The 14,475-nt window shown below is 45.2% G+C and overlaps 1 protein-coding gene across 19 annotated transcripts in view; it reads right to left on the reverse strand.

The window, feature by feature from the left end:
* PARD3 (par-3 family cell polarity regulator) overlaps positions 1-14,475 on the reverse strand; it is a 642,085-nt gene that overhangs the window by 525,482 nt on the left and 102,128 nt on the right. For 16 of the 19 annotated variants that reach the window (XM_022580419.3, XM_022580412.3, XM_022580411.3 and 13 more), the window contains exon 2: positions 5,665-5,766. The exons of 1 other annotated variant lie outside the window; for it this stretch is intronic. In XM_022580419.3, coding sequence (XP_022436127.1) covers positions 5,665-5,766 — 102 coding nt within the window. Of the gene's footprint in view, positions 1-1,787; positions 1,866-5,664; positions 5,767-14,475 lie in introns of those variants that run through there. 2 more of the 19 variants (XM_089906474.1, XM_089906475.1) reach the window with 2 other exon arrangements.

Here is a 14,475-nt window from a genome sequence, read left to right on the forward strand (position 1 = left end):
TTCATACTAAAGTTAAAAAAAAAAAAAAGATGCTTATATTCTAACCTCAATTTAGAACTGCCTAATGCTCTCTTCATATTGGAATTAGGCAGAAGGAGAATTATGGAGAAATTAAAAAACAGAAGGTAACAAAATCTCCAGTTTTTCACCTACTCCATCCTCAGAGATAACTATTTCAGTCGGTCCCTTAAACCCTTTCCAATGTACATAATTGTTTGCACTAAAATTAGACCATATTTTGAATGTTGTTTTAATCTGATTTTTTAACAAATTTATATCAGATTCACACATTTGTCTGCGCTTCTGTTCCAAATATCCAACTGCCTAACTGACACCTCCAAGGCACCCCAGCTGACTAAAATCAGGACTAAAACCTGATCTCCCCACTGGGTCCCAAGTCACCCCCCCAGCACGCACTCCCCACCTTGGGGAATAACCTCGCCGTCACATTTACCTATTAAGCCACCTCAGATCTACCTACTCCCCACCTCTCCACCTTCTCCTTCATATCCGTCTCCCACCTCCCCCAAAACCCACACACTGGCCCCCCTGGGTCCACTCTGCCTCATGCCCATTCATTTCTGACACACTCAGCTGGGGATATTTCTCACATGTAAATCTGATCACCTAACACCCCCTCATTCTCACCTGGCTGTCCTTCAGATTCCAGCTGGGTCGCATTTTTTTTTAAGGCAAGTCTTGCTTCACGCTGAGCTTTGGCACATCTTTCACAGGACCGTTCCTTTTCCTCAGAATCATTATCTATCAGAAATTCTGACTCTCACAATAGATCATAAGCCCCAGTAGAGCAGGAAACATGGCTACTTTCGTTCAACAACGTATCACAGCACTAAGCACAATGCCTGGCACACAACAGGTGCTCAGCAAACAGGTTACATTAATTAAAAATACTGAAAGAAAAAAAAAAGACTAAAAGTCTTTTTTTTCAAAGAAAATTATTATATGTGCTATCTTTTAAATTATTATTCGGGCGCCCTGGTTTGAAAACATTCTCTACCTAACCTTTATCCAGCAGGGGGAGGGGCACTCAGCTTTGGTTCAACATTGCAGCTTTGATTTGTCTATTCCATAAATGCCTCTGTGCTAACTTTCACGGACATGTAGAAATTGCTGCTTGCCCACAATCCTAATACATTTTAAAAGTTTCTTTTTCTCCACATTCTTCTACGTGAGCACACTGGCCAGAATGTCCCCCAGAGAATCCTGGTTCCTTTCCAACAAGCAGCAATCAACAGTCTCCACAACAACCCTTCACGGTGCCTGGACCCCACTCTAAACACACAAACTCTTCAAAGAATTTACATTGCCATCCCATCCAACCCTTCGTACAAAAAGCAAGACACCGATAGTGTAAGATTATTTCCCAAGGTCATCCCCAAAGCAGAACACACATGACATCATTCTAGGTCAAAACAAAATGACATCCCAGTGTGACAGAGGAAATGCTTGATGCCACATCTTAAATCACCTTCAGCACCAAAGACATAAAAGAGAAGACAATGGTGTGAGTGAGAAAAAGACACTCTTCTTGCTGATCCCCCCCCATCCCCGGCCGAAAGCACCCTTCCCCACCCCCACCCCCCGCCGACTCTAAGTGCTGGTCACTTCCCCCTGAAACCTGTTTCCACCCAAGGTCAGTGTGAGGTGCCAGACTGGAGGGAGAAGTGAGTGAATGCCCAGGATTTTTACTCTGTCATCTATGTACTAAGTTTACTGTAGTTCACAGAGGGAATGACGGGAGGGACAGAGAACTGAGAGAGGCTCACCAATAGTAAATAATAAATAATGAAGAGCAAACCAGGAAGAAATTCAGACAGAACGCAGCGCAGCACTCAGGAAGGCTCGTATTACGGCTGTTGTAAACGGTGCTGGGGATGGCGTGAAATCCACTTCAGCTTTTCACAATTTGGCGGAATGTCAATGAGAAGACTGAGAATCAGATCCTAAGAGTAAACAGAGCAGCATGACAACCCTGCCTGGAAGCAGCAATGTCCAGAAGGGACAAACAAACAGGGCACGTCTTCATGCCCAAAGTAGACCTAGGATATTCCATGTCTCAGAAAATCAAACCTACTCCAAGAACACAAGACGACCCACACTCACACCATTTTGAATACATCTGGGTAAACCCTGGAATTGGAATCGTATAGGCACTAAATGAAAAATTCCTCAGTGCTGTGCGCTGAACTCTAATAACTAAAGGATAATGAGCAAAATTACAGCTAAACAGATACTTCAATTTTCTTCGGTGATCATTTGAATTACTGCCTCTTAATCCTCATTTCCCTGTATTAAAAAATATTTTTTCATAATTTTACAAATTCAGTGACCAGGTACAAAATCTGTATCTCTGAGAGAGTTTTCCCCATTACAGAGACTGACAGGAAGGCAGGGCCACTGAAGCCTTGTTTTCACAGTTTGTGAGCAGAAATAGCACCCTGGGGTGGGGTGGGGAATAAAATTCAGGTGCCCAGAGGGGTGTCCTAAAACAGGACATGTTTTTAGAGAGGAATTTTATTGTTTAGGAGAATGTTTTTCTAACCTAAAACCAAAATAGGTGTCAAGATCCTTAGCTAGAGAAACTGCCAAGAAAAGCTGAAAACACTCCGGGGCGATTAAATCAGGATCAGATTTCAGAACCACGGAAAAGAGCCATACAACTCACTACACACAGTCCCTCACATTGAATAATGCAACCAACAACACCGGTGCATTTGGGTGCTGGGATTCTGGATTAATTATGTTTTCACAGTTACAACTTAACATGGGTCCTTTAAGATGCTCCTTCAAAAATTTAAATTAATTATACACATACACATATTTAAATATTTCTGAACAAATAAAACAATGATTTAAAAACTAGTCAGCAGTACCTTGTACTCTCTACCGTTTTTCTATGTGAAAACTGAATTTAATCTACATGATGTAAAACTGTCTGAAAACTTATTTCACTTACTAATATTTAAAACCTTTCTCTCAGGTTAAAAGATTTTTTTAACCTACATAGGATATATAATAAGAGATTCCAGAAAATGTAGATTTATCATCAAATTCACATAAGAATATAAAATCTAAAACACGGTTTGTTTACCCTATGATTTCAATATGCAGCTGTTTCAGATTACACAGTTTCCTTTATCTTTGGTTTTTACGTGCGATCTAATGGTTGTGCTGAAAGAAGAGTGTATTATTTTCAGTTGCTGAGTAACAAATTGCCCCCAAATTTAAACAAGAACATCAAACCCCTTAACCTGGTTGATTTTATAGATCCAACAGCTGCAGAGTCCACGTTATTTTCAAGTACACATGAAATGCCCACCAAAAAGGCCATAAAATAAGTCCCAACATGGTTTTAAAGTTCTTTTTAAAATCCTATGGCTGAACATCTACATCTCAATACTCTACCTACTCAAAATGTGAACTGCGTTCGGAGTGTGAACACTGATGGGGGTGCAGGGAGGAGTGTTACTTGTGCTCCATGAACCTGCCTGGAGCTATACCATGTAGGCTGAAGAATAAAGTAGGATGGCACCAACTGGGGGAAAACCACATTTGTGTTCAATCAGAAAAGAAACAGGTTTCATTATCTTGTAATAACCTGTAACGGAAAAGAATCTGAAAAAGAATATATGTATATGTATATAACTGAATCACTTTGCTGTACACCTGAGTCTAACATACGTTGTAAATCAACTACACTTCAATTGAAAGAAAAAAAAAGGAAGGAAGGGAGGGAGGGAGGGAGGGAGGGAGGGAGGAAGGAAGGAAGGAAGGAAGGAAGGAAACAGGTATAGAAACAGGAATGCTCACCACTGCTGCTGGGTGCAAAAGACACACCCAGGACCACTCAGCTTCCTCCACAGAAATCCAAGAGTCCAAAACAGGACGAATGAAAGAGCACATAAATCCCTAAAAGAAAATACTGTGCAGCTATGTCGGCATAGCTATGGTTAATGGGTGTGGAAATGTATTTATAATCAACTCCAAAAAAGCAGGCTACTACTCAATCCTTTTTATTTAAGAGGAAAAAAGTGTGTGTCTGACTCTGAAGGAAAAAAGCGTCAGGATGCAAAGCCCACTCAAATAACGGCAGTAATGAGCTTTAAGCAGCAAGGGGGTCACAGGTGACTATTTCCTTCTTTGTATGTTTCTTTTTCCTCATAAGAAGCTGTATTATTTTATAGAAGAAAAACAACCAAAAAAAAGAAAAAGAAAGAAAAGGAAGAGGAAGGGAGAAGAGAAAATATTAAAAGATCAATACAACACATTAGCTCATCTCTTTCCAGCATTACGGCTGGGAAAGGGCAACCTGTTTAAACTCTTCATAAATTTCTGTAGTTTAAACTCTGGAGCTGAGCTGCACAATAAGACTATAATTTAAGTCTCTAGAGGATGCTCTTCATGTGGATTGCAGGAAAAGGATTTGAGAGCCACCCTATTCCTGGCTCACAGAAGAGCCTGACAAGGAGAACTGACCCCAGGAGAAACAGCAGCAAATCACAGACAGGCAGGAAAGTTCTGCATTTTTGACACCACGTGATCCCAGCCCACGGTAGCTGCAGGGAACAAACCCCACTACGGCAGGGGCTAGTGAATCAAACATCCGGGACGTTACACAACACCTAGTACCCTGGAATTTTTCCTTTTCCTTAAGATTTCGAGAAAACACGTAAGACATCGGCCGGTTCTGAGCCAGGCACTACGCCGTCAGGAACGCAGGCGTGAATAAGCACAGCAGCCGCGCTCGCCCAGCCCACAGCTCCGGACGCAAGGGGCCAGCGGCTGGAGAGCTCCCGGGAGGAAGAGGAGTGGGCACGGGGCGATTTACCTTCCTCCACCCCATGCATCACCTCGCTGTGCAGCCCACCCTGCGCTATCACAGGCCACGACGAACAGGTGAGGATGTGGCCACCAGCCCTCCCGGCATCTCACAGCGGGTCAGATACGAGGGGGTGTGGCCACGGCCTGCTCAAGTTGGATTCTAGCAATCAAGAATCCGCTGACTCCTGTGCCAGAGCCCAGCATCCTGCCACAGATTCCTAACACGTTCTGAGTCACTCCTCTGCCTCGTTCCCTCAAGGAGGACAGATAGGAGGGCGGATACAGGCCAGTGATGCCTCCATCACAGCCAACAGTGAAGATGCTGCTGCAGTGTGACAGCACTCGAAGAGGAGCCACGGAGGAAAGGGCGGCTTCCTGAAAGCCAAGCCCACCGGGAGGATGCTGGGATGCAGCCGGGCCACGCCAGCTGCTGGGATGGGCCGCCACTGGGATCAGAACAGAGACCTTGTACGTCGCACGTGGAAACAGTGAGCATAATGACAGGCCTGAGTTGTCGGGAAAGATGTTACATTTGGTTAAAATAAGGGGGGGATGGCATGGAAACCTCTTAAAGATATTTCCATTTAAAACGCTGCAATTTTAGAAGTTCAAAACCTAGGATTATGTCCCAGATATCAAGAAAATCATTATACCCTGGGAAGATTCATGATACTTATTATAAAACAAACATACCAGTATGAGTGGCCCAAATGTCCTTTAAAATACATGTGTCTGAAACAGGAAGGAAAGTGTTCCCCCCACCCATGCCCTCCCCCGCCTTCACAGAATGCACTCAGAGCTGCTTTCCTGACTTGAACTCACTCTGTCTTTATCATCCGCCACATCACAGAGGATGTCGTCGAGATCGAGAATTCCTCCATCTCCATGTTCCAGTCGATGCACCTGTATCCAGTAGTTTGGATCCTGTATGAAAGAATAGACAGCAAGTTATTAGCATCACCAAAAGGGAACACAACAATTTGCACGGGGATAACCTCCTGCCATGAAAAGGAATCGACCTCATCAAGAATATCCCAACTGACTGAAAATTCAAGTGGCTGCCTGTCTTTGGTTGAGTCAATTTTCTTTTTTTTATGATGGAGTCACTCCTGCATGCACGTCCCTTTGGCTCAGACGCCATACACTATTGTAATAGGAACTGCAGAAACGAGCAAAACTCACTGCACACGGAATATTAATTCCTCTGAAGTATGCTGGGTTTCCCATGGTCCGATATGAAATACTTATTAATCCTCCCAATCCAATTTACTGAGATATTCTAATAAGCAAGCAACGTATACTGTGTGTCTGAAAAGCTCATGTCACAGCTTATCTGAAGAAAAGGAGGTTGCCTGCCTCGGTGGCTCAAAGTAACCCCTAGAAACAGGCCTAAATATACTGACACAGAAGAATGTTAAGACCACAAGTGAACAAAGCAAGCTCAGAACAGCATGTGTGCTTGAGTCTATTTCTGTAAAGACAAAGTTACATACACTTGTATGTGTGCATATAGCAATGTCTCCAAAGATGCACACCAAAATTCTCAATGTTTATCCCTGGGGGTGGGACTGGGGGAGAAGGAAGAAAAAAGACTTCATTTTAAGTGTTACACACTTCTACCCGGGGTGTGTGGGTGTGTGTGCACGTTCATGCATGTGCACACACATATATACACACACATACATATACACACAATGTAACATAAAATCAAGCTCTAAAGTTATGTGAAGAGAGAACATAGTTGTTCTTAAACTTCTATAATCATTCTCTTGTGTACTTAAATGAAAATATACTAAACTATACCTTTTGCCGTTAGCTACTAAATCATCCACAGCACAGAATTACTAATAAAAAGTTCAATTCAAGGTAACAACTCCATTTTCCCAGCCTAACCAGTGATGTTTGGTACAGTTTTCTCTTTAAGGAAAGTCTGGGATGGAGGAGGCACAAGATTAATGAGAGTTAAAGTACAGATTCTGGATCCTACTCAGATCTACTGACTCTGACCTTCCAGGGATGGGGTCAGGCAATCCATACCCTTTGAAGCCCTCCAAGGGCATCTTTAAGAGAGCCATGACTAAGAATCACAAAAAATGGAACACATAAAGAATGCAGAATTATCAATCCCTGTCATTTCTAACCAGCACAGAAGGCAGTCCAGACCCTAATTCTCAAAGCTATTAAACATTATCATAAAAACTACTATGCCAATAACCCAGAGTTCCTCTGTACCCTTATCTGTCTAGATTTCTTTAATAGTTTCAGTGCTGAAATGAACTGTTCATCCAGAGCACGGAGAGTAAGCTTGTAGAAAACACGCACACCACACACCACACACACACACCACGCACACACCACACACACGACACACACACACCACACACACCACACACACCACACACACACCACGCACACGCACACCACACACACACCACACACACACCACCACACACCACACACACGTCACACACACACCACCACACACCACCACACACACCACACACACATCACACACACACCACACACACCACACACCACACACACCACACACACGTCACACACACACCACCACACACCACCACACACACCACACACACATCACACACACACCACACACCACACACCACACACACCACACACACATCACACACACACACCACACACACACACCACACACCACCACACATCACACACACACACCACCACACACCACACACACACCACACACACACACCACCACACATCACACACACACCACCACACACCACACACACACCACACACACACCACACACACACACCACCACACACCACCACACACACCACACACACCACACACACATCACACACACACACCACCACACACCACACACACACACCACACACACATCACACACACACACCACCACACACACCACACACACACCACCACACACCACACACACATCACACACACCACACACACACCACCACACACACCACACACACACCCACACACCACACACACACACCACACACACCACCACACAACACACAACACACACCACCACACACACACACCACCACACACCACACACACACCACACACACCACACACACCACCACACACACCACACACACATCACACACACATCACACACACCACACACACATCACACACACCACCACACACCACACACACCACACACCACACACACACCACACACCACCACACACCACACACACCACACACACATCACACACCACCACACACACCACACACACATCACACACACCACCACACACATCACACACCACACACACATCACACACATCACACACCACACACCACCACACACACATCACACACACCACCACACACATCACACACCACACACACATCACACACATCACACACCACACACCACCACACACACGTCACACACACACCACACACCACACACACCACACACACCACACACACCACACACCACCACACACCACACACACATCACACACCACCACACACACACATCACACACCACCACACACCACACACACCACACACACCACACACACCACACACACACCACACACACCACCACACACATCACACACCACCACACACCACACACCACACACACACCACACACACACCACACACACACCACACACACACCACACACACCACCACACACATCACACCACACACACCACCACACACCACACACACATCACACACATCACACACATCACACACCACACACCACCACACACACGTCACACACACACCACACACCACCACACACACCACACACACCACCACACACCACCACACACACGTCACACACCACACACCACCACACACCACCACACACACATCACACACCACCACACACACACATCACACACCACCACACACCACACACACCACACACACCACCACACACCACACACACCACACACACCACCACACACACACCACACACACATCACACACACCACACACACCACCACACACCACACACACCACACACCACACACACACACCACACACACATCACACACCACACACCGCCACACACACACCACCACACACCACCACACACCACACACCACCACACACCACACACACATCACACACACATCACACACACCACACACACATCACACACCACCACACACACCACCACACACCACACACACACCACACACACATCACACACACACCACCACACACCACCACACACACATCACACACACACCACACACACATCACACACCACCACACACCACCACACACACACCACACACACCACCACACACACCACACACACACATCACACACCACCACACACCACCACACACACACCACACACACACCACCACACACACCACACACACACACCACCACACACCACCACACACCACACACACACCACCACACACCACACACACCACACACACACACCACCACACACCACCACACACACACACCACACACCATACACACCACACACACATAACACACACATCACACACACACACCACCACACACCACACACACCACACACACCACCACACACCACACACCACACACACCACACACACACACATCACACACACCACCACACACCACCACACACCACACACACACCACACACCACACACACACACCACACCCACACACACCACACACACCACACACACATCACACACACATCACACACACACCACACACACACCACACACACCATGCACACACACCACCACACACACCACACACACACACCACCACACACCACACACACACCACACACACCACACACACCACACACACATCACACACACATCACACACCACACACACCACACACCACCACACACACCACACACCACACACACGTCACACACACACCACACACCACCACACACCACCACACACACACACCACACACCACACACACACCACCACACACACCACACACACATCACACACACACCACACACACACATCACACACATCCACACACATCACACACCACACACACACACATCACACACATCACACACCACACACCACACATACGTCACACACACACACCACACACCACCACACACCACCACACACACCACACACACGTCACACACACACCACCACACACCACCACACACACCACCACACACACACCACCACACACCACACACACCACACACACACCACACACACCACCACACACCACACACACACCACACACACCACACACACATCACACACATCACACACCACACACACACCACACACACATCACACACACATCACACACCACACACACACCACACACATCACACACACATCACACACCACACACACGTCACACACACATCACACACACCACCACCACACACACACACACACACACACCACACACACACCCTTGGCATCCCCTTCACTCACTGGTCCTTACTCTGCGTAATTCCCTGGTTACAATGTCATCCAGAGAGTTCTTAAGAAACCCACTGCTGTGAGTCCAGCCAGGCTCCAGAATTTGTCGTTTCTGGAATTGTTGAGCTGTTGAAGAACAAAGTCCTGAAGCAAACTCTACCCCTACTCTTCTTTACCAAATGGTATTAACTCTCCAAGAGAAATGGGGAAGAATGAATAACCTGGGGGCGCATAAAGAGAAAGTCATCACCCCCAGCCACTTACCACTGATCCATCCTGCCCTCCGCTTCCCCCAAGCAAGTTGCAGGATGACCTAATCAACCTATCAGCTTCCACTTCTACAAGAACTCTGTGCACACAGAAGCAGGCTGACCTCGAAAATGTAGCTTATAAAAAACACCCTCTGAAAGCCTCTTAATCCTCCACTCTTTCCACATGAGATCACAGCCTACTGCCTTTCTATGACACTTGGAGCTACTCCTCTGAAATAAATTCCCTCCTGGAGATTTCCCAACCTCTTAAATGGTACTTGAAAACCTGCTACGGTCCAGCCTCTCTCCCCCCACTTCCCCTCTCACATCCCGCACTGTGCCCTGTATAACTGCACCCCTCCTCGCATGCCCAGTGCCTGGGGACCCACCTTACCCCCCAGGCTGACCATTCCCATCCATCAAGACTCCTCAGCCATCCTCTTCTCCAAGAGCTTCTCCTGACCGGAACACCCCAAGGAAGGTTAGAGCTCTATCTCCAGCCTCACTGTTAATGTATCTAAAAACCATAAAGGTATGATGCAAACTAATATATAGAGGGTGGATAAACAACAAGGTCCAACTGTACAGCACAGGGAACTGTATTCAATACCCTATGATAAACCATAATTGAAAAAAATATTTTTTAAAAGAATGTATATATATATGTGTATGTGTGTGTGTGTGTGTGTGTGTGTGTATGTAACTGAATCACTTTGCTGTACAGCAAAAATTAACACAACACAACTATACTTCAATAAAATTTTTTAAAAGCCATAACAGTATGGAAAACAGTGCTCAGATGTCAACTTTGAGCCTTTAAAAGCTGTTAATACTGTATTTTTCCAAATGCTAAAATAATAGTACAAAATCTTCTGTTGACCATACTTTGCCCTCGAGCTACCACACCTCGACCCTCTTGACAGCAAAAATTTTTAAAGATCTGTTGTCTCAGATTCTTCTCCCATAACCCTGTTCCAATCAGGCTTCCTCCCCACCATGGTTCCAAAACTGTCTGTCAAGGTCACCAACAGCCTCCATGTTGCTAAAGGAGTTCTCCAGACCCATCTTCCTTGGTCTATCAGCGGATTACGATGCCGCTGGTCACTCCCTCCTCCTTGAAACACTCTGCAAACCTGGCTCATCATCCTTCAACGATCTGATCAAGTCTAATTCTGAGATTCAGTTGTTGACTTCTGCCTCCAGAGGGGTCCTAATTCAACGGTCAGCTATGCCAAGTAGCCCTGACAACACCATATCAAGGCACTCATCAGGCTGGTGCTTATTAAACGTCACTCCATACCATGTGCTGAATGGAAAGGACCATTTGGAGAGAAGGCGCCAAGAGTGAATCATCAGTCATCTCGAGAGAGCACAGCACACTAAAAACTCAGATCTGAGCAGTGCAGGTGAAAAAGACCTCCTCCCGCAAGAGTACGAACACCAGGAGGGAGGCTTTTTGCCACTGAGAAATACAACTCCTTGGAAGAGTAGTCTCTCAGGAGATTTTAACTGACAGCCTTCATGCACACGATTCTCTCTCGATACCCAGAGCACTCGCTGTGTTTTCAAGGAACAGTCAAGTACCCGTGAGGGAAAACTTTTCTAAAAATTTAGACCATATTCGTTGATTCCACTTTGTGTCAGTCTACACTAAGTTTGAAATAATAAGGAAAATCATTGCTGTCCTGGCTGTAGAAACTTAGAAATGTACCTGAACAGAAAGCTGTGATAAGCCACTTTTAAAAAAAAAAACATGACACAACACTCGATTTTTTTAAAAAAAGTTTCACTTATGCTATGTACATATAAAATAACCAAAGATTTAAACACTAATAATAAGTTTACAGTATGATGAACAAAAATCCATCACACATGAGCAAGAAATGAGAGACAAGGTTCGTCCAACAAGTGGCTGGAGAGAGGGCTACCAAGAAGCAAATGTCCCCTCCAGACGAGGCTCCCCAGGATGGATCCAAGCCCAGAGAAGGAATTGGGAGGCAAAACCACACACAGAATCACTGCTTCTCCCCCAAGATGACTGGGAAAAAAGATGGAGGGAACATTTCTATGACCAGCTAGAATGAAAGCAGAGATATGATAAGATGCAAGTTGCAAAGAATGCTGATACCCACCCTGTCCCAGGACACAGGAAGAGAATACAGTGCAGGAAAAGTCCTAATGAAAGACTGACTCCTATCCAAATTTCAAGAAATCTCTCACACTCCATAAAGAGCATTGTCACACTGTACAACAAGATACTGAACTTTTGCGAGTGATGACCTGGGTAACACACAAGCATTGCATATTTTATGCCCGAGCAAATTTCAAGAAAAGCATCTACAAATAGAAACAGTACCCTACTCTTGCATTAACCATGGCGTACAGCAATGGTCTATATCCTGTCAAATCTTCAAGTGAGAATATACTTGTAAACGTTAAGGCTAGAAACTTCATGTTGATCCAAAAGGATCAAGTATTTACTATGTGTGAAGCACTGACAATCATTACCTACTGTGAGAAATTAAAATTTATCAGATAAAACAAAGAGTTAAAAAGAGACAGACCATGAGTCATAAGAAAACTAAACATAAAAATGCTTTGTGAGTTCAGAAGAGGAAAAGATTACGTTCACTGAAAAGATGTGGGAAAGGTTTGTGGTGAGGTTTTAGCAGAATCAGATGCCAGAAGAGGGAGGGTGGGAAGGAGGGAGGGAGGGAGAAAGGAAGGAAGGAACTTCCAAAAAGTAAAATACAAGTCACCACAACAAAGTGAAAAGGAATCAGAAATCAGAATGGGTTGGACCTTCTCAAGAGCAACACCAAAATCTAGATGATAATAGAACACTGACTTCAAAATTCCTAAGAGAAATGGTCTACAACATAGAATTCTAGACTTCAGCCAACAACTACCAGAAAAGTGTGAGTGAAGGTAGAAAAGGACATGTTTAGAAATGCAGTGTCTCTAAAAAATTACCCTCTCTGTACCTTTCTCAAGTGAACACTAGAGGATGAGCACCAACAAAACCCAAGACATAACCGTGAGTTAGGAAGGCATGGCATGTAAAGCAGGGGGCAGACACAGGAGAGAACTGCCAGGGGGCGGTCCAGCCAGGAGCCATCCCCAAGACTAGGCCGGGAAAGGACCCGACGCAACTAAACACACCCAGATGCTACTTAACAGCTGGCAGAGCTGGGATGGAATTAGCTGCAAATTCATAGAAGACCAACCAAATGGAAAAAAAAAAAGTTGTTCATTTCAGGGAAAACACAAAACTTGTGAAGGAAAGAAAGAGTAATCGAGGTATCTTTCATACATGGTTCAGCTATGAGAAGCTTTTAATACGGAAAATAGTGTGAACGTCAAGTATTTAATCAAAATTATAACCACTTTGGGGGGAAAGAGGTCTAAAAAGTGTGTGTGTGTGTGTGTGAGAGACAGAGAGAAAGAGAGAGAGTCAAAGCACACGCGGGGCAGTGAAACAGGGTTAAATCTTCCACATTGAGTCAAAAGACAGGTGACACCCCCACCCCCGGCCCTGCAAGAAAAAGAACCGACATAAGCACTCACACAGAAATATGGAGGAGAATATGGAAAGGATCAGGTACAAGAGTTGGAAACGGCAACATATGTAGGAGGTACTGCTCTTTTTCATGAGAATCCTGGTAGAACTATCTCACTCTGAACATCTATAATGTTCAGAAGCAAAAAGACGAGAAACCGTTTGAAAAATGCCTTAAAATAACGTGCGTGGCACACGGCTTCAAGGTTAGCAACCGTCCATCCCATGAGCCGAGGATAACTGTGTCTCAGGACAAATGAAGTCATTGGTAATGACATCACACTTATTGACAGAAAGCACTTCCTCGTTCAAGTCACTAGAAGAGCACAATCGAGGATTGATGCCTCATGCTAGATACTCTTGGTTAAGTATCTCTCCAATCTACTTAAACCAAAAACAA

The sequence above is a fragment of the Delphinapterus leucas genome, chromosome 2 (assembly GCF_059928025.1).
Source record: "Delphinapterus leucas isolate spDelLeu-1000000601 "Yukka" chromosome 2, BTC_Dleu_Yukka2, whole genome shotgun sequence".
NCBI lineage: Eukaryota > Metazoa > Chordata > Mammalia > Artiodactyla > Monodontidae > Delphinapterus > Delphinapterus leucas.